The sequence below is a fragment of the Nannobrachium achirus genome, assembly GCF_963921795.1.
Source record: "Nannobrachium achirus genome assembly, chromosome: 1".
Taxonomy (NCBI): Eukaryota; Metazoa; Chordata; class Actinopteri; order Myctophiformes; family Myctophidae; genus Nannobrachium; species Nannobrachium achirus.
The window spans coordinates 35,513,669-35,535,262 of record NC_137810.1 but is presented as its reverse complement, the minus strand read 5'-3'; the positions used below and the strand labels follow the sequence as shown (position 1 = coordinate 35,535,262).

Here is a 21,594-nt window from a genome sequence, read left to right as displayed (position 1 = left end):
GGCATACTCGCCGTTAGCAATACCAGCATTTTGGCCAGTGTCGGCAGCTTTTCCGATACTCGTATCGTTGTGGGAACAACTGGGCTCATTAACCTTCTCCAGGAAGCTTAAACCGGTCTCTGCTTGAGATATTATGCAGCTTGATCCAGTTTGCTATCTGTAAACGATGTTATTGCCCTGATAGCTTCTTGTTAGGGGTCCCAGACCCGTCCAAGATTAGTGCAGTGAGTTTAAAAAACTCTTTATCCCCTTCGACATCTACAGTATATACACAGTAACATCCTTAATGTTGATTTAACTGAAGAGAGAACAAATGGAAACAAATGAATTTAAATTAATGCTGAGCATTTGACCGTGTAATGATTAGGGCCGGTGTACTAGTAAACAGTATGATGATGTGGATTATTGTTTGACATGAAGACAAGGTGATGTAATGTACTGTATGTGGGGGTGATGATGTGGTCATTGATGAGGGGGTGATAATGTCGTCGTCTGTGCTCTCTGGTCTGACATTGTGTGTTTTGTTGTGTTGTTTCAGTAACTGGGCAGAAGGCTTGGCTAAACAGTCTGCAGCATGGAGCGAGAAGACATGAAGGTTCTCAACAAGGGAGAGGAGGATGAGATGGTATGTGACTGATGGCTCTATCTATCCCTCTAATTCCACACTGGACCACTGGTCTGGTACTGTTAGTGAATGCTCCATCCCCCTATCTCATATTGTACCAGTGGTACCGTTAGTGAATGCTCTTTCTCACTCTCACACAGTGCTACTGGTACCATTAATGAATGCGCTATACATTCATGTCACAATGTACCACTGGTACCGTCAATTAATGCTTTCCCTCTAACTGTATCCCTCTATCTCACACCTCTGGTAGGCCTGTCACAATTACTACGTAATTGTCTAATCGCAATTTAATCTTTCATCATAATCGTCATAATCATTTCCATGTTGGAAAATGTTCACACTTTCAATTTTTTTGGAAATAGCAGATCTACAAGCTCTCTACTATTACATTAATTCTTTTTTTGTATAAAGCTATTAAATATGTCAGTCATTTCTGTATATTGAGGTTATTTGTCATATCTGCCATGTACAACTTCAAAGCCTAAAAGACAAACAGAAATGTAATTATCTAAAAACACAATTAAGTCGTTAATCACAATTATTTGTGTGACAATTAATCGTCATGTAAAATGAGGTAATATTGACAGCCCTAAGCACTGGTAGTGTTAATGAATGGCCTCTTTGGTCCGTTCCACATGACTGCTGCTCATTTGTTCTCTCTTCAACAATCATCTCTCAACCCCTCGTTACTCTCCTGTTCTTTACTCCACCTTTGTCTCTCCTTCGCCCCGGTCCTTTTCTCAATTCCACATTAACCCAATTATGTCTAGAATTATTGAATGCTTTAACCAGTGAAAAATAGCAGATATACAAGCTCACAGCGCGGCACCGAGTGCCGCGCTGCGAGCTTGTAGATCTGCTATTTTTGAAAAAGTCGTGAAAATGTGTGCAAATCTTTGAATAATGTATTTTCAAAGCGAACGTTTGTAACTCAAATTTTGCTTCTGGGTGGTCCCTGGAACTAAATATTTTGAGATGCGGGTCTGTGGCCAAATAAATATCATTTTGGGGGTCCTTCACATGAAAAGGTTTGAGAACCAGTAGTCTCTCAAGAACAGACTAACTGAGCTCCATTTAAGTGAAAAGGACTTTTTCTTTGACGATGGCTAAGCCAGATTGCTGACATAGAAACATGGGTTTTTCCAAAAATCTTATTATAGAATCGGGTCAAAATTCAAATTTTCACAATTTTTCAAAAATAGCAGATCTACAAGCTCGCAACGCGGCACTCAGTGCCGCGCTGTGAGCTTGTATATCTGCTATTTTTCAATAGTTGAAGCATAAAATAATGATACACAATAATGTGTACCCGTTTCTTAATGGGTTAATCTGTCGCTCTCGTTTGTAACTCCTTTTCTCTCTTCTACCTTCACATACCTCTCCCTCATTCCTATCTCCATGTGCTCTCCTGAGTTTAACGGCTCTTTCAGAGATGCATGATAACTTAAGCAGACACCCACACAGTTCTTTTTTTTTTCACCTGTTTTTTAGTATTTCTTTGTCTCATCTGTATTTCTCTATAACAATGTCTTACAAAACAAATTGAATTTTTTTTATGTTTTAAAGTGTCCCTGAGCACAACATTTAACCCCTAACGGCTTCTCTGTGTGCTCAGCAGAGCCATCTAAAAAGCCATCTGCTGGGTAATGCAGTAAAAGTAATCTCCCCCTCCTCCCCCTGGCATCAGACTATATATTGTCACATCATTGTAATTTCCACCTACATCAATCTATTAATTTCCATAATTTCAAGCCCCATACAGAGTTTTGGTCTAGTTTTAGGTGTGTGTGTGTGTGTGTGTGTGTGTGTGTGTGTGTGTGTGTGTGTTATTTTGAATCGATTATTGCGTGTCTCTGCGATAAACATAGGTTATTATTTTCACTGTTTGCAATCACTTTAACTTGCTTTGGCCATGAAACTCCCTTGAAGTCAAACGCCACCGACCTGATCTCCGTTCTCCCCTCCCGCCCCCCCAGGAGCTGCAGAGTTACCGTCTGTGTCGCTGGCGTCTTGCTCTGGTGGGCCTGGGCGTGCTGTGCACGGGGGGCTTCCTGCTGCTGCTGCTGTACTGGATGCCTGAGTGGTGTGTGAAGTCCACCTGCAGCCGCACCACCGCCCGCGACGCCCAGGTGGTGCTGCTGCGCTCCACCGTGAGTCATCTGTTTGTAGTGACGTAATGTCCTTGTGAGGACCAGGTATCCCATAGGACAGTGTGTCTCTCAAACTTTCACATTTCAAGGTCTCTCTCTCCTTAACTCTGACAGTGTACACATGGAACCAAATGGACCCGTTAGGGTTCATTTGGTTCCATTTGTACAGTGTCAGAGTTACATACTTGTAATTTAGACCCCCCCTAAAGGAAACCACTTTGAGAACCACTGCCCTAGGAGGACAGAAAGAGGCAGAAAATGTGGAAAGTTATGCTTAACTTATACTCTGTCATACGATGTGTCAAAGATGGCATATTTACCAGCTCACAGCGCGCGTAGCTCAGTTATTTCCGTGCCACACCAGGTACAAATTATACTGGTTCTTACCGGTACTTTTCAAAAGATTTTAGGGTTGAAATGACATAAACAAATCAAGACAAAATACACATCTAACTACATTAATAATTATAAGGAATGGTATAGGTGTCAATAGAATACAATATTATTGACAACCACTTTCAACCCCAGTAATTTGAACTGTGCTCCAATGTATCCAATATACCGAGACAATGTCTCACGATATCAGTAATGTGATGGGTCTGAAAGAACTGAAGTCACAGTTTAACATCCACTCCCAATAGTGGAATGGTTAGATAACTGACTGTATCAGAATCACAGTGTCTCAGGTTCAAGTCTTGGCCGGGGACCTTTCGCTCTGGTCATTCCTTTCATTCGTCACTGTGCTATATTATAAAAAAGCAGAAAAGGGCCCACGAAGCCAAAAGATCGTTCCACTCCAATTCCTCATCCTGGCAGAATCCAATAAGTGAGTTTGCTGTATCATCATGTGTGATGTTGATGATTTATACTTTGTCGTTACTTGTATGATGGTGTCATATGTTCAGAATAGCCGATCTACAAGGTCACAACGCATCACGATGCATGCTCATAATGGCCAATACCTGTTCCACAAAACGCAGTATAAATTTAGCACAAGTTAGCCTTTGAGGCCTCCAAACAAATGCCCCACATGCAGCCCAGGGCTTTTATTTTTTAAAGGGATAGTTCACCCCTTTTTTTCCTATTGATTACTCACCCCATGGAGACTTGTATTCATGGGTATTTTTAGTTTTTGTCGCATTCCTAAGACAATAATCTGAGGAGACTCTTTGTGTCTCCATAGGGAACAAAGCAGGTTCTTTGTGTCTCCATAGGGAACCACTGCTGGTCATCAAATTATTGTCTTAGGAATGTGACAAAAACTAAAAGATATCCATAAATTCAAGTCTTCATGGGGTCAGTTTTCGATAGAATTTTTTTTTTTTTGGTGAACTATCCCTTTAACTTCATTCTCACGTGCCACAGAGCACATGTGAGCGAATACAACCAATTGATTGTATCAGCACAGAAAATACATCTCCTGCACAACCAGGCCACGCAGGCTCACATGCATCCATGCTTGTACAAACAACTTGACATTTGTGCAGCAGCGCCTTGCGCGCGCACACGGCACACACATGTGCGCGCATGTGAGTGTGTTCCCGTGACTGTGAAGAGAAGTCTGAAGCTGAGAGGCAGACAAACTACAGACTATTACAACATACAGGATTGTATTCCATTTCAGTTTTTGCATTAGTGATTCATTGTTGTTTACATCTGTGCGTGTCTGCATGCGCACATACCGTACATCAGGGGTTCCCAAACTTTTTTTTCCCAGGGCACCCCATGAATACTTTTTTAATCCGAGGCACCCCTACGTTATAATTTTCACTCCCAGCACGTTATATTTATACTGTAGCATATCGTCGTTGTCAGGTGGAAATCTTGTATGTCCAAAACCGTTTTGTATTTATCATCTATAAAATGTACTAAACTAGTGAAAACAGCAGATCTACAAGCTTTCGCGAGGCGTTGTGTGCTTGTAGATCGGCTGTTTTCACTAGTTTTGTGTGACGGTCTTGTATGATGAAGCAGGGCAAAAGACGTACACATTTGAAACTTGGAGATACAAGGTTTCTGCCCGACAGTGACGATATTTTAGTGATTATGTTGCGAGGAAAACGTTGAGATAATAGCCATTTTGGTTAGTTACACTAAATAATATTTTTTCAAGTATCCAAATAAATTCCAAATATTATCAAATGATCTCGCGGCTCCCCTGGACTGCTGTCACGGCACCCCAGGGTGCCCCGTCACCCACTTTGAAAACCCCTGCCGTACATAGCGTTTTGTGTGTCTGTGTGACCAGGATGAGTTCAGACGCTGGTTCCTGGCCAAGGTGCGAGTGATGCTGGCCCCTGGGAGGAACCCTTACCACAGCCTGGAGACCCAGACCACCTCCCTCCCCTCCCCCTCCTCCTCCCCCACCTCGGCCTCCCCGTCCCTGGCCAACGGATACACCCCCCACCCCACGGACAGCAGTCCCGCTCAGGACCTCATCAGGCGCTACGCCGACTACCAGCCCACGCAGGTCTGAATCCCACGGATCTGCAGCATGCAACACACGCACGCACGCACGCACGCACACACACACACACACACACACACATTTTAATTCTTTATTTGAATCCACAAATTACAATTAATTTACAGGGAAACAAATATTAACGGGCTTTGATATTTCATGGACACCTCATGGATATACATAGCACCTTCTTCTCCACACAGACAAACTGCCCATAACTGCTGAAACAGAGCAGTATTGTGAGAGCTGTTTGGCCTTGGCCTTTGTCATGCCGGCGATTGCTAGACCACTCTTGGTCAATTTATGTACATGGCCCAGGCTTCCAAATATGAGTATAGAGAAACGACATCTATACCCAAGATCTGTTATGATTTCAAGCAATGGTTGGTACTTAGAGTGCTTGTCTTGGAAAGCCTGGTCCATGTACAGGTCGAAAACACAACCCACCTCCAAAATCAGAACCTCTCTGTGTCTGGGGTCAACAAAAACAATATCTGGTGTGTTTGGGATGCTAGCAAAGACATCATAAGCACAATCAAACCAATCCGGCACACACACACACACACACACACACACACACACACACACACACACACACACACACACACACACACACACACACACACACACACACACACACACACACACACACACACACACACTCACACACTCCCTCTCATACTCTAGTCTTAACACACACACACACATACACACCCTCTCTCTCTCTCTCTCTCTCTCTCTCTCTCTCTCTCTCTCTCTCTCTCTCTCTCTCTCTCTCGGACATTCCCCATTTCATTCTGGAGTTTCTCCCTCAGATCTTTGATGACAAATTATATTGTTTTTCTCCATCTCTCTCTCTCTCTCATCTCCCCTCTATATCCATTCCCTCAACCTCCCCTTCCTCTCTCCTTGCCTCCACACTTCCATCTCCTCCTGCCTCTCCCCATGTCTGTCCCATGCTCCTTTCGCCCCCCCCCCCTCCTCCTGTCCTGTCCTCTCCTCAGATCCGTTATTTTACGCTCCACAGCACAACGTACTACTGGAACGACAACCTGCAGAACTTTGAAGTTCTAACGTAAGCACTCTGTTGTCTGCGTATCTGCTGACACCTTCACAGCCTCAGCATCGCTGTGTCTGCTGCCTCTCCTCAAGCATACGCGCACATCAGAGACCTACAGTACAGATAGGGTTACAGATACATACATCCATATTGCCAGAAGTACCATCAGTTAAATCAATAATGATAGTTAATTGTGGCAGTGGCAGATCCATGTTTGTGATTGGGCCTGGCTAAATGCAGTTTTTGTGTAGTTGGATTTTGCAGTTCTCCCTAGCTGCTCTTCTAGCAGTATACTGTAGCTCGTTAGATTTGAGGTTGATGCAACCAGACAGAGTAGAGGGAGCTAAACCATGCATAATCTCATAAACTAGGCAGTAGGTAGACCTTTCTTATATTTGATGAGGTTTTTCCAGCTAAGCAGATTATACTTCTATGCAACTGAATGGTTTCTTGACTCAGATTTAAGTACTTGTTTGTATAATTATTCCAGTGATTTTAAGGCTGTATGATATATTAACCTTAAGTATATTTAGCTGCCTCGGTTCATAGGAATTTTCTTTTAATCTAGACATTTGCCAAACTGAACTTAACTATGTTACAGTGGGTGTTTATATGGGTGTGGAAACATATTAATGTGTGTGGTACTAAATATTTGTATTCTGAGATGACATGTAGTCTCTCCTGAGATGAGATGAGATTCATAATTATCAATTTTGGCAAGTTGGGAAAAGAATGGGAGGTAGAATTTGTTATAGTTGAAAATTGGCAAAAAAAAAAGTAAAATCCATAACATTGATTTGTCTTTGTGACCTCAGAGGCTTGGAGGATCGGGGGTTAAGTTGCTCCTCCCTACACTCGGAGCACAACACAGGGCTGTCCAGCAACCAACAGGAGTACAGGTAACTCCACCAGTACTGGTACTAGTGTTAATACTTTGTACAGCAGGGTTTCTCAAAGTGGGTGTTGTGACACAAGTCCAGGGGTGCCGCAGAATACGTTTATAATAATTTACTTTGTAAAACGGACCTTTTCAGTCTACGCCAAATCTCTTTGACAAAAATGGAAGATCTACAAGCTCCCAACGTGTCTCGCTGTGACGCGTTGTGAGCTTGTAGATCGACAAATGTTTCCCCCCAGAATAGGGATGCTGGGGATAAACAACAAGTAGATAGTTATTTTCAATCTATCTTATAATGGAAACGGATATTCTCTCAAGTTTCCTTTATATTGACATATGCACATACCGTATTATGACATAAATGTACGGTGCTATAAAGTAACAATGTAATTCAGGGGTGCCATGGATGAAAATGTTGTTTACAAAGGTGCCCTGAGTCAAACATGTTCAAGAACCTCTGTTGTACAGCACCGGTTGACTGGTCATGAACACTTGCCATACACTTCACATAGATAGTTTCATGAGGTAACCTGTATAAATATTTATTTTTGGATTACTGATAATAGCCTTCCGGGCTTTGACAGTTTACATAACTTCTTCAACTCTGCATGGCATTTAATGAGAAAGTCTTTAACTTTACTGAGAGTTACGTTACATTTGATGGGTGTGTAAACTGTGACATTTGACCTCTGTGTGTAATTGACTCTCCTCTCTGTCTGACCCTTGACAGGAGACTGTTCTTTGGAGTGAATGAGATTGCAGTGAAAGTGCCTTCCGTTTTCAAGCTGCTTATCAAAGAGGTGGGGCCCTGCACAACACTACACACTCAGCTGTTACTCTGGAATTTCAAACCTATAATTAGAAGCTAGTTTGATACTTTGCTTTTAATGTTTCCAATTGCATTGTGGGAAAAAGGCAATGCTAAGAACTGGAATTTGTCTTATCACAGAGTAGTTAAAGTGGGCATCATACCAGGAGGTTTTTTTATGGTCACGTACTGCACTTTGCCAACTCATCTACTGTGAAGATGTACAGCTCTGTGTGGGACAAGGGAGGATTATATGATTCATCGAGAACTCATACTGTGGCAGTAGAGTTGTATGTAATCGTAGTTTCTGGAAGGAAAAACACATGACATAAATGTACACAGTCATGGCATGAGTACACATGACATAAAGTGACATGTGCTGTCAAGTACTTTGATGATCCATTGTAGGGTGCCATGTGCACATGTTCCTAAAAACAAATACAAAGGAAGAGAAAAAAAACATTACGGTACTTTGTGCATTTTTGACATGCCTCATTAGTGAAGGGATTTAGTTGTCAGTGTCATCATTGTCAGTCAGTCAGTGTGTTACGCAGACAGACAGTCAGTCAGATTTTTGGATTAACAGGATCTGCATTAGTAATGCACATACAGTAGTAGCATCTCCAACACCCTGAGGGGAAGCTGATCCACAGTCTATTCGTCTCCCACAGTGTCTTTATTCTGTCGTTACCGCTACTTCCCACTTTCGTTCATTGTCTGCAGGACAATGAATATAAAAGTCATGTTAATGAGGACACATTTTTTTATATATGAGACTGGGACAGTCCACAGTCCAGACAAATAAACAAATAAATACATAAAAATGATAAATGACAATGATACAGAGATACAGGTGCAGATTGTAAAATTGGCTCGTTGTTCCATGTGATGCCTCTCAAATGTGATAATCCATTCATAAAGATATGTCTCCTCTCAGCTTTTTTGTTTATTCAAGTTCTGCTGCAGTGCGACTGCAAGTAAACAGTTTCTAAGTGGCCATTGTATCTTTGTCTACGGTGGACTGGCACCAAGACATTTCTATGAATTTTACTCGTAATCATCATTCTTCATCTCCTTTTGCTCTGCCCTCCTGCAGGTCCTCAATCCTTTCTACATCTTCCAGCTCTTCAGTGTGATCCTGTGGAGTGCCGATGAGTATTACTACTACGCCATGGCCATCGTCTTCATGTCGGTCATATCCATAGCTACCTCTCTGTACACCATTAAAAAGGTGAAGTCAATAATACAACCAGGGCTGGTTCAGTCTAAAGCCTGATTTCTACAAGCTCATCATACAGGACAACCTGCCCAAATCCCCCATACAACTTACTGTTCGTCTCAATTTAAGTTAGGCCTATTGTAAATGAAAGCTACTGATACCATTACCACAGGGAAATAACTCGTAGCTGGAGCCTCAACACGAAAACACACAACCCACCACACATCACTGCTACCTACAGTATAGTACAGACACCAGGTCAGATAGCATACTTGGGTTATATACTACTGTGGCATGTATAAATGCACCATAATCACCCCACCCAGCTGGTATCCCAAAGCAAGGTAAAACAAACTAGAAGAACTATTTGTGAATAGAATACTATAATGTCCAGGGCTGAGCCTTTGTGTGGTCCCCTCTGCCATTCTGTTCTTTTATGTAAAACATTACTCAGTGAAGACAGGAGACCAGTCCAAGCCAGTTCAAGCTGAGCCAAGCGGGTCTAAGCCAGCTTCACACATCCACCACCATACCCCGCCCCACACCCAGTCTAATCCAGGTCCATTCAGCACGGCATAAAGACCCATCTGCACATGGTCTGTTACCCCTGGGTTCATTAGTTCGCCCCACAACTCTCTCTCACACACATGCACACGCTCTCTCTCTCTCTCTCTCTTTCTCACACACACAGAAGAAAACATCCTTACAATCACATAGGTGGTGGGCGAAGATGGAGAGAGAGAGTGTGTAGGGGCAGTAGGGATTCTAACACTCAAGGAAAACAGAGAAGCCATTTGAAGTTTGCATATGTTGTGAATATATTACATTATCTTCCAGAAGTTTGACCCAGTCTCCTCTTTGTCTCTCTGTGTGTGTGTCCCTCTCTCTCTCCCTCTGCAGCAATATATCATGCTTCATGACATGGTGGCAGCTCACAGTATTGTCCGCGTGTCCGTTTGCCGAGCCAACAACGGTTTGTCAGCGTGCCTTTTTTCACTCCATCGTTTTCTATTTCTTAGTGGAATGTCTGACTATTTTAACAGGAGCAAGATCATACACTATTGAGTTTGCATTTATATATGTATTTTTGTGTTTTATTAGTTTTGTATTTTAAATTTTGTGGGGGGAGGGGCTGCTCCAATCTAAACCAGAGAGTTGACATGAGCTCAGACTCGATATACATGCAGTATGGCTGATTTATACTATGTGGGGATCCAGCATGGGATAAATGCTTTTGCACTGTGTGTGTGTGTGTGTGTGTGTGTGTGTGTGTGTGTGTGTGTGTGTGTGTGTGTGTGTGTGTGTGTGTGTGTGTGTGTGTGTGTGTGTGTGTGTGTGTGTGTGTGTGTGTGTGTGTGTGTGTGTGTGTGTGTGTGTGTGTGTGTGTGTGTGTGTGGTGCAGTGGGTGCATATGATGCCTCAGCTCTTTCTCTCACTGCTCAGAGAGGTGTGACTGATGTGCTGAACAAGATTCCGGGGCTCTGACGCACAAAATACCTCTCTCTCTCTCTCCCCCCCCCCTCCCCTCTATCCATTCTCTTCCTCACCTGTCCTTCCACCCTGCTTGATTTGTCTTTTTTGCTTGGCATCCCACACTTTGCCCCTCCCTTCTCTGGTTTCCATCTTTGTTTCATCACTGTGATTTTTGTTACCTTACCCCCCCCCCACCCCAACAGAGATCGAGGAGGCCATGTCCACAGACCTGGTCCCCGGTGACATCATGGTCATACCCAGCAACGGGACCATCATGCCTTGCGACGCCGTGCTGGTCAGCGGCACCTGCATCGTCAACGAAAGCATGCTCACAGGTTAGAGCTCGACGCTCCCGTTTTCCTTCCACTCTGTGTCTTTCGCTACATAGTACATTTTCGCTGTTAATTACCTAAATGAGGGGTCCGTTTGGTTCCATTTGTGGACTCGTTGGGATTGAATTAACACTGAGGCATGCACTACCACTTTAAGGTGTTTCAAATGTTTGAAGCCCTTGACCAGTCCTTGGTGTTTTGAAGTTCTCACCCAGGCTCTTAAAATGTTTCCAGTCGAATTCGAGTTGATTTTGAAATCCATTTTCAGTGCAGAGTTTTATAAGAACCCACTTTACAGAGCAATGAAGGAGAAAGGTGGACATAGAATTTGAAAACAAAGCTTCCACAAATAGCCATCACAATGGATTTGCAGTTAACCCAGTTATCTGTTTATCATAAGACTGTATCTGCGGTGTTCCTAAAAACAAACAAAACAGCAGGAATGGAACCCGAGTTCCTTTGCTACTGTACTGTACTGTACTGTGTGTGTGTGTGTGTGTGTGTGTGTGTGTGTGTGTGTGTGTGTGTGTGTGTGTGTGTGTGTGTGTGTGTGTGTGTGTGTGTGTGTGTGTGTGTGTGTGTGTGTGTGTGTGTGTGTGTGTGTGTGTGTGTGTGTGTGTGTGTGTGTGTGTACTGTTTCCCATGTAGCAGATGCTCTGTTTGGTGGATTTCACTAAATGGCTTTTAGGGTACAAAAGCACCTGGTTGGTTATCTGCCAAAGTGGACAAACTTAAAGCAGTCAGCAAAGATTTATCAGCATTTGCACGACCATGAGTACTACTACAGGACTACACTACAAGCATACACACACACACACACACACACACACACACACACACACACACACACACACACACACACACACACACACATACATCCCTACTCTACCTCCTCCATTTCTTCCTCTTAATGTATTGGCAGATCTCACCGTCTTAGTCAGGTAAAAAGTAGATCAATGTCATGACAATGTTAAAGTGTTGCTCAGCCCCGCACCATATTAATATTAATGTTAGCCAACAGTACCCTTCTCTTGTGCATCCTGGCAGCTCATCCAGTCAATGCATGTATATATAACATGCATACCGTTCTGTACCTACTGTAAGTACAGTTTGAACTTGAAAGTACCGGTACTTTTTCTTTACTGGGGTATTTTCAATTGTCTATACATTAACTTCTACTCCACTACATCTCAAGAGACAAATATTATACTTACTAGTTAGTTTGTCGATTTGGATTATTTTTACAAAACATAAATGAACCACTTAAGCCCTATTTAAACTTAGACTATTTGAAAATTGCTGCCCCGTATACATGCACACTTCTAATCGTATTAAAAACAAGATTTTAGATAAACCCGATCTAATTCTGCATGTATACACCTAAATAAACCAGATCAAAACCAACACGATTTAAATTCTGTTCGGATGCAGAGGGGTGGTCTAAACTATTTTACGACCCGATCAAAAGGAAAATCCTTCCATGTATACACCTAACCCGATTAGAATGTGACATGTTCTTTCAGCGAAGCACATGAAGCATATTGCTGATGAGCGCGACAGAGAGGGGAGAGACGCGCGAGACACACACACACACACGCAAAACAATCACGAGAGAGAGAGAGAGAGAGAGAGAGAGAGAGAGAGAGAGAGAGAGAGAGAGAGAGAGAGAGAGAGAGAGAGAGAGAGAGAGAGAGAGAGAGAGAGAGAGAGAGAGAGAGAGAGAGAGAGAGAGAGAGAGAGAGAGAGAGAGAGAGAGAGAGAGAGAGAGAGAGAGAGAGAGACCAACCCAAAAACTTCACAAGCGCAAACTCACTAAATGGACCTGTAGGTACTGTACGTGTGGAGTGTGAGAAAGAGAAAGATTCTAGCACAACTGGACGCTACCCTTTCCCGTTCAACTATCCTCCTGTCGAGTCCTGTGTGTCTTTTACCAGGTCAGATTGACCTGGCCAATAACTAATTGTCTTCTTGCGATCATAAATAACCTAAGAAACCACCAGCAAAATATCCTTTATCCTATATCCTTCATCAGATAAATAGCCTAATATTTAAAGGGGACTGGGTTAAGGGGATATAAGAGTCGATTTTAAAAGTATTTAACTATACAGACTTTTTGTTTATTATCGTGAATGCACTTGTCCATGAAGCCTATTATGTTGATGGGCCGTCAGGCGCAAATATGGATTGTGACGTGATGATGATTATAATAATGATAGGCCAGGCCTACATGTGTATACTGGTGGAAAAAGTACTCACATTTTGTACTTAAGTAAAAGTATCAATACTGCAATGTAGATGTACTCTGTTACAAGTCTGGAATTCAAAATGTACTTGAGTAAAAGTACGAAAGTATTGGCATCAAAATGTACTTAAAGTACCAAAAGTAAAAGTACAAAATGTTTGAAAATAGCAGATCTACAAGCTCACAACGCGTCACATCGCGACGCGTTGTGAGCTTGTAGATCGGCTATTTTTAAATAGCTAAGGTATAGATTAGGGCTAAAGTGCATTAATGTATGTTTAATAATATAATAATTTATATCTGCAAAGTAACTAGTAACTAAAGTTTTCAAATAATTGTAGTGGAGTTAAAGTACAATATTTGGATCCGAGATGTAGTGGAGTAGAAGTAAAAGTAGTGAAAACTGGAAATACTCAAGTAAAGTACAAATACCTCAAAACTGTACTTAAGTACAGTACTTAAGTAAATGTACTTAGTTACTTTACACCACGCATCCCCAATAATCTAATTAAAAGAGCATTGCAGCTTTTTTTTCACTTTGGTGGGGCTGTGCATTTGCATTAGGCTCCATCCATTATTATTACTATTATTATTAATGGATACAGGGAAATGCGATCACAACACGATTTAAAAGTGGGCACATGTAAACACCAGATCGGATTGATCTCACCCCATGTAAACACTTGATCCAATACCTTCAATCGGGTTTATTTAGATCAGATTGGAATGAAGCTGTCATGTATACCGCAGCTAGTGTGAGCTTGTAGATCTGCCGTTTTTATACATTTTAGACATAATGATAACATTCTCCATAATGACTTTTGGTACTTTAAGTATATGTTGATGCCAATACCTTTGTACTTTTACACAAGTACATTTTGAGGTTCCAGTCCAGCTCATTATCTGTGCCAGCAGTGCCACACACACCATCCTTTGCTCCATATTCTTCCTTCCATGACATTTCACTCTCCTCTTCAACTGCTCTATAAATCAGTGGTTCTCAAACTGTGGGTCGGGACCCCCAGAGGGGTCGCCAAATAATTTTGGGGGTCCCCTGATGATTAACTTTAATGTGCTATATTGTTTTTTTTTCTTACCTCTAACATGACAAATTAAACATTGGACAAATTGTCAAATATTAGAGGTAGAAATTGTGAAAATAGCAGATCTACAATAGCAGATCTGAGCATGTAGATTGGCTATTTTCACGATAGAGCCACAATAGAACCATGTTATACAAAATGTAATGCCTCAACTTGTAGTGTTTGTCAGGATGGGGGGGTCCCTGGTTAAAATATGATTATTTGGGGGTGTCGCGGCCTGAAAAGGTTAAGAACCACTGCTATAAATACTGTGTAACACAATCTCTCTTCCCCCCTCCTTGCCTCTCTGCAGGTGAGAGTGTTCCAGTCACAAAGACCAATCTTCCCAACCCATCCCCGGCGGATAAGGGTTCAGAGGGGGATCAGGTCTATAACACTGAAGGGCACAAGAGACACACTCTATTCTGTGGCACGCATGTCATCCAGACTCGCTTCTACACCGGAGAGCTGGTCAAGGCTGTGGTAGTCCGCACAGGTGTGTGTGTGTGTGTGTGTGTTTGTGTTTGAGAGTGTGTGCTTGTATTTGCCTGCCCTTACAGCAGGGTTCCCCAATAGGCGGCCCGCGGGCCATTTGCGGCCCACGGGGGGCTACTGTCTGGCCCACACCAACCCCAGTAATAATGGTGGTATAAGAGCAGCAACAACACTAGTATATCGTCATTGTCGGGTGGAAATCTCGTATCTCCAAATTTGTACGTTCTTTCGCAAATCATACAAGGCCGTCGCACAAAAGTAGTGAAAACAGCAGTGCGAGGCGTTGTGTGCTTGTAGATCGGCTGTTTTCACTAGTTTAAATCATTTTTAAAATGATACATTCAAAACTAACATACAAGATTTTCACCTGACAACGACGAAAACTGTCGCTGGAGCAGTGGGAACGCCATCGTCGCCCCCTGCAATGTTGTGGCCCTTGGCTTGGTACCCTAGACATAATTCGGCCCTTGGGGAAAACTAATTGGGGAACCCTGCCTTACAGTATGGCATGTCACAATATTACAATCTCTGAAAATCCCAGACGACAAATAGTTTCATATCAAATAAGTGTGGAGTGGACTAGGCATACACAGTACACACTTAAGCTGGTTGCACACTGCTGCGTTTTTTCAGCCGAATATAGGAGCGAATTTCGGAGTGACTTCTAGTGGCTGAATGTTGTCTATTTCCCCTTTTATTGTGTTCAAACAAACTATTAGACCTCCTCCTCTACCTCACCCCCCTGCAGGTTTCAGCACAGCCAAGGGCCAACTGGTGCGCTCCATCCTCTACCCAAAACCTACGGACTTTAAACTCTACCGCGATGCCTACCTCTTTCTGCTCTGCCTCGTGGCGGTGGCCGGCATTGGCTTCATCTATACCATTGTCCTCAGTATCACCAATGGGGTAAGGCACCTGGAATCTGCTGAATTGATCAATTGGAAGGATTTAAAAAACAGCAATCTGTGGGTGATTTTATAGTGAGATTCGCACTTGATAATCCTTGATGTATAAAAGGGACAGAGGCACCGGGTAAATGCAAACCGTACAGTGAGTAATTAACAGACATCTATCAGATACATGTTGGCAAAATAGAATAATTAGATGGTTGAAATGAAATAAATAAAGATTTTTGGAAAACGACCGCCAAAATGTCTAGTGGAATAATTAGCATACAGTAATGGAAATAACATTGGTAAGGTTGCAGACAGTTATATTTCTACAGAATAGAGAAGCACACTGCATTAGGCGCTTGGCTGACCTCTGCTAGACTGTATTGGTGGCACACTGCAGTCGATTTGTGGCTAGATGAACAGCTTACATTAAAAGTGCCCCAGGGTAGATTTAGCTCGGTTGCACTCAAAACACAGTAAATGGGGGAAGGCTTGTACAATTGACTACTGCTACTGAATACAACTAATGCAGCGACCATCCAGGGCATAGCCACCAGGGATGGAGATTGTTAATTTTTATTGATATATTGATCAATTTATCGATACTGCTTATCGATCCGAGTCCTTATTGATCCCACTATCTGGTATTTCTTTTGTTAGTTAATTGTGAGTTTGTGACGTTCTAGGCCAGTGGTTCTCACAGTGGATTCCAGGGACTGTGGGTTCCTTTTAGGAAATTGACCCATACAAGTCTGTAACTCTGGCAGTGTACAAATGGAACTATTTATGTACTCTGTCAAAGTTAAAGGATAGTAGTTCACCCCCACAATGTTTTTTCTTTTCTTTCTATTGATTATTCACGCCATGGAGACTTGAGTTCAATAATATTATAAAAAAAAGTACCCTGACGGTTTCCCCATCCACTGCCATTCATTTGGGTCGCCATTCAAGGCCATGCATTTGGGTCACATTTTTGTCTTAGGAATGCGACAAATACAAAAAAATATTATTGTACTCCATGGCATGAGTAATCAATAGAAAAAAAGTCATTTTGAGGGTGAACTACTCCTTTAAGACGAGACCTTAAAATGTGAAAGTTTGAGAAACACTGGTCTATTATATGCCAATAAACAAAGCGAAATATATATATTTTTAAAACATTTCAGTTAAATGTGTGTATGTACCCTGCCAGGTGCCAGCCAAGACCATCGTCATAGAGTCGCTGGACATCATCACCATCACAGTGCCCCCAGCGCTGCCTGCTGCCATGACGGCGGGCATCGTCTACGCCCAGCGGAGGCTCAAACGCATCGGCATCTTCTGCATCAGCCCTCAGAGGATCAACATCTGTGGGCAGCTCAACCTCGTCTGCTTCGACAAGGTGTGGAGACTCTCACACCAGCACCTTATTAGGAAATGTTGGTCTGTAGGGCTGCAAGGGATGATCATTTTCATAATAACCCCCCCCCCCCCCCCCCCAAGCAAGCTTGTAGATCAGTATATCGTAGTTGTCGGGTGGAAACCTTGTATGTCCAAAAAAAACGTTCGTTTTGCATTTTCCATTTTAAAAATGATTTAAACTAGTGTGTGCTTGTAGATCTGCTGTTTTCACTACTTTTGTGCGACGGCCTTGTACGATGAAGCAGGGCTTTGCTTTGCGAAAGAACATACAAATTTGAAACTTGGAGATACGAGGTTTCCACCCGACAACGACGATATAGAACCTATATTCAAGGGGAATTATTCAAGTAATGTATGTGATTACATTTGACAGTGAAATGAGGGGAAAGGTCTATATATCTGTGGTGGGCGAGCAGATTCTGCCCAAATATGGACATTGGCGTTGTGAGGCAATGGTAACTGTTGTGTCCATATATGGAGACGCTAACAACTTTCAATCTGAAATAAAAGTCAAAATGCTCCCTATTTATCATCCCACAAAGTACATAGGGCTCAAGTGGCGCTAGGTTTGGAGGCAAGCGGTTGAGTAACTTTACAGCACAACAGATACAGTACATTTTCTCAGCCGTTTTCAGTGGTTATTAGCTCTTAAGTGACCAGTGTTGTGGGTGTTTGTGTTGATTAAGTGTGGTTGAGGAAGTGGTTGATCATGACGTGTGTTGTCTTTCTGTCCAATCAGACTGGAACTCTGACTGAAGATGGCCTTGACCTATGGGGCGTACAGAGAGCAGAGAATGGCAGGTATGATGGTGAACTACTAGATAACCAATAAAGTACAGAACTGTGCCCTTCCTTGAAGGCATACTTCACCCAAGAAATTACTTTATTTATGTTGGTTATTTTTTTGTTTGTAAAACATTCCTTAACTTTTTCTCTGCCATTTTAAACATAGCTGTAGTAAGCAGCTGCCAAATTGTCCTTACCTTTTAACGTGGGCACGCGCACGCATCGTGCACAATCTGTGCGCGACTCATCTAGTAGACGTGTAGACTCGGTGACAAGCTTTCGAATACAAAAAACCCCAAGACATATCCGTTGCCACGCTGTATCTCTGCTTATCAGCCAGTGTTTACATGAAAAAGCATTGAAAAAAGCCAACTGTGCGCTATGGTAACACGTGGACACGTTCGCGCACAAAACGCACGATATGTGCGGGGATCATAATCCAGGCGTGGAGAGACTGGATCAAAGTTTCCAAACGCAAAAATCAGATTGAAAAACGAGCGTTCCATCGCCCAGTAGCTTCCACTTCTGTTACACAGTAAACCAATGGAGGCGGGACTATGGCCCAGGCTCAGACTGGATACGGAAAGCTGGATCCGGTCCAGACCGGAAATGACCGGATACAGTTAGGGGGGCGGGCCTAAAGAGCCAGAATCAGCGAAAATCTGCGCTAATACTTTTAATCCTTTCATAATGATTAAAGCTAATTAAACTTTGCGGGCTCTACGGGCATGGCAGCGCGGTACAGCGGGAAATCTACGGTCTCTACGGGGATCGCGAGGTATGAGTTAATGAAGAATCCAAAAATAACTTGATGAATGGAATTTAAATGCATTTCCAAAATATCCACACAGAAGACAAAAATAACACAGCACATGCATGAGTGAATGCACATAGGCGTGCCCGTAGGGTTCAACTGGAGCTCATTCACATGCATGCGTGAGCCGGTTAGCCCTTAAGTGTTTAAAAAGTTTATTTACTTCTATAGACATATTTTGGGAAGTTACTGGACCGATTACGGTAGAAAACACGTTAAAGCCCCACATGATCTGTGTTTTGGACTTTATAAACAGATATTTGATATGGTTTTGCTGTTGGTTCTCAAAAATAGCACACAGATATACTGTACGAGCACACAGCGTGTCACTTCATGCCGTGCTGCGAGCTTGTACATTTACTATTTTTGAACGTTTTTAAACACAAATCTTCTCTTCTGGGGCTCCCTGGCACAAAACATTTCCAGATGAATGTAAAAAAAAGTTTTAGAACGACTGATTTAGAAGGCATTTGTAGAGGTCAGGTCTTAATGGGTTAAATGACCCTCAAATAAATTGTTAAAGGTCAAGGTCATGGCTGTTTGAACAGATGATTAACTTTTGGATTTAAAAAAAAATCTAGATGACATGATTGGGCATATCAGGAATGGGATCTTTGTAATCAAGTAACATTTTTCATAATTATCTTTTTCAGTTACTATTTCTGTGTCTTTTTCTCTGCCTCATCTTCTCTTTTCCCTCCTGCTCTCTGCTCAGTTTCCACCTGTCGGAGGAGAATGCATACAAGGAGAGCCTGGTGAAGTCTCAGTTTGTGGCCTGCATGGCTACTTGCCACTCCCTCACCAAGATAGAAGGACAGCTGTCTGGAGACCCACTCGACCTCAAGATGTTTGAAGCCACAGGCTGGGTGAGGCCTGGGACATTGTTTGTGTGTGCGTGCGTGCGTGCGTGCGTGCGTGCGTGCGTGCGTGCGTGCGTGTGTGTGTGTGTGTGTACTGTACTAAAGCCAAGGACAATTTTTATGTTACAATTAATGCAATCAACTGGCTACAGTGAAACAATTCATTCACCCCGCCGCTTTCATATCTGGACTAGACATTTGAGAAAGATTCAGGCCTGTTGAGTTCAAGAATGAATAGTTGTCCTATGGTAATTTGTAATTAAAGCAAAAACCCACGTAATAAAATGAAAAAGACATGTTGATAAACTGATGTGGACCCTGGTCCTGATTCCTTTACCCTTCACTCTCACACGTGCTTCAGACAGAGCAGCATTTGTTTCTAACGTTTAGCACTTAAGCCAACAAGAATGCCTTTCATTTACTATTCTTCTGACAACGAGACTTGGCAGCATTCCAAGGGCAGACACATTGGTCCCTGGAGCTTTCTCTAATGGGCCTGTTTGTCCTGGACGGTCTCTAGGGCTTTCTCTGATGGGACTTTTGTCCTGGGGGGTCACTGCTGCCCTTTAGCAAGGTGCTGAAGCATCATGCTGCTCTATTCCACTGTTGCCACTCTGCTGGCAAAACCTATGCTCTTAGATATATGAAGAAAACATATATACATGTTTCCTGGACATTTTAGGCTTCGGAGAAGGATGTGACAAAACACAAAATGAAAATCGTCATTGTCGGGTGGTCCAAAACCGTTCTTTGTGTATTTATCATCTTAAAAATGATTTAAAACTAGTGAAAATAGACGATCTGCTATTTTCACTACTTTTGTGCTACACTTTTGTATGATGAAGTAGGGGTTTAGTTTCTGAAAAAAAAAAAACATACAAATTTGAAACTTGGAGATACAAGGTTTCTCCCTGACCTTGACGATATAAAATGAAGTAGTCTTCAGTATGCTCCCTGTGTAATCCTCAAGTCAACATTCTGGTCCCTCCCTTCGTCTGTTCAGATCCTGGAGGAAGCGACTGAGGAGGAGACAGCACTCCATAACCGCATCATGCCCACCGTGGTGCGCCCCCCCAAACAGCTGCTACCCCCCGAACCCGCTGTCTCCACAGAGCAGGACATGGTGCGTATTAACACACACACTCTGTTTGGCTTAGTTCGCTTCAATTTAGGGGTGAAACAGTTGATTGAAGAAGTAATTCAATTATCAAAAATAAATGCATTAAACACCATGAGTGTCGGAAAGCGTCTGTTGCCACTTGGGCGGTGGGTACGCTGTTGCGGTGGGTCGGAATTTGTAGGGAGATGAAGCTCTCTTCTAAAATGCGGTACATTTATTTTGTCTAAATACAGCTCATAACCATGATGTTTTTACATAATTTCTACAGCTGCATGTGTACTCAAAATACAGACACAAAGTGTGGGATAATATGTAATATTTTCTTTAAAATCACTGAAGCAACCGGTGATATTCTATAGATATCACTTGATTTTTTTTCCATTGTGAACCCAATGCATATGCTCTAAACATGTTTTATTTTGTACAGATTCACCAAAATGTGAATGCTTGTCTCATATTTTAAAATGAAAGTTTATTTTTGACAGCATAGTCGGCAGGACAAAATCTGAGATAATTAATAGTATTCATTCATATTTGCATATTTGTTACAGTACACACACAATGACAACATGAAGAGGTTAAAATGACAATACAATACCAAGATGATAAATCAGTTACAGATTGGTGCAGAGATGAAAAACAAAGAACAGGTCTCGTTTTCTAAAACCATGTCACCTTGGAACAAGATAAAGCAACAAATGTACGCCTGCATTGATTTACTTTATTATGTTACAGCTCAAGTGAATGCAGCACAGTAGTACGAGCAGACAGATGCACAACTCAGCAATGCACAAACCCAGAAAGCACCACCTGCTAGAAATGTTATCTACCATAGATGATAGGTTAGAACCAAATTCCACTGTATCATG

General features: G+C 42.4%; 1 protein-coding gene across 2 annotated transcripts in view; it reads left to right on the top strand.

The window, feature by feature from the left end:
* atp13a3 (ATPase 13A3) overlaps positions 1-21,594 on the top strand; it is a 68,772-nt gene that overhangs the window by 22,899 nt on the left and 24,279 nt on the right. For both annotated transcript variants that reach the window (XM_080724685.1, XM_080724684.1), the window contains 15 exons: positions 539-625; positions 2,605-2,778; positions 5,027-5,248; positions 6,247-6,317; positions 7,118-7,201; positions 7,931-8,000; positions 9,105-9,239; positions 10,128-10,200; positions 10,904-11,035; positions 14,670-14,852; positions 15,600-15,757; positions 16,937-17,125; positions 17,885-17,946; positions 19,461-19,611; positions 20,609-20,728. In XM_080724685.1, coding sequence (XP_080580811.1) covers positions 575-625; positions 2,605-2,778; positions 5,027-5,248; positions 6,247-6,317; positions 7,118-7,201; positions 7,931-8,000; positions 9,105-9,239; positions 10,128-10,200; positions 10,904-11,035; positions 14,670-14,852; positions 15,600-15,757; positions 16,937-17,125; positions 17,885-17,946; positions 19,461-19,611; positions 20,609-20,728 — 1,875 coding nt within the window. In that variant the 5' untranslated portion in view covers positions 539-574. The remainder of the gene's footprint in view (positions 1-538; positions 626-2,604; positions 2,779-5,026; positions 5,249-6,246; positions 6,318-7,117; positions 7,202-7,930; positions 8,001-9,104; positions 9,240-10,127; positions 10,201-10,903; positions 11,036-14,669; positions 14,853-15,599; positions 15,758-16,936; positions 17,126-17,884; positions 17,947-19,460; positions 19,612-20,608; positions 20,729-21,594) is intronic.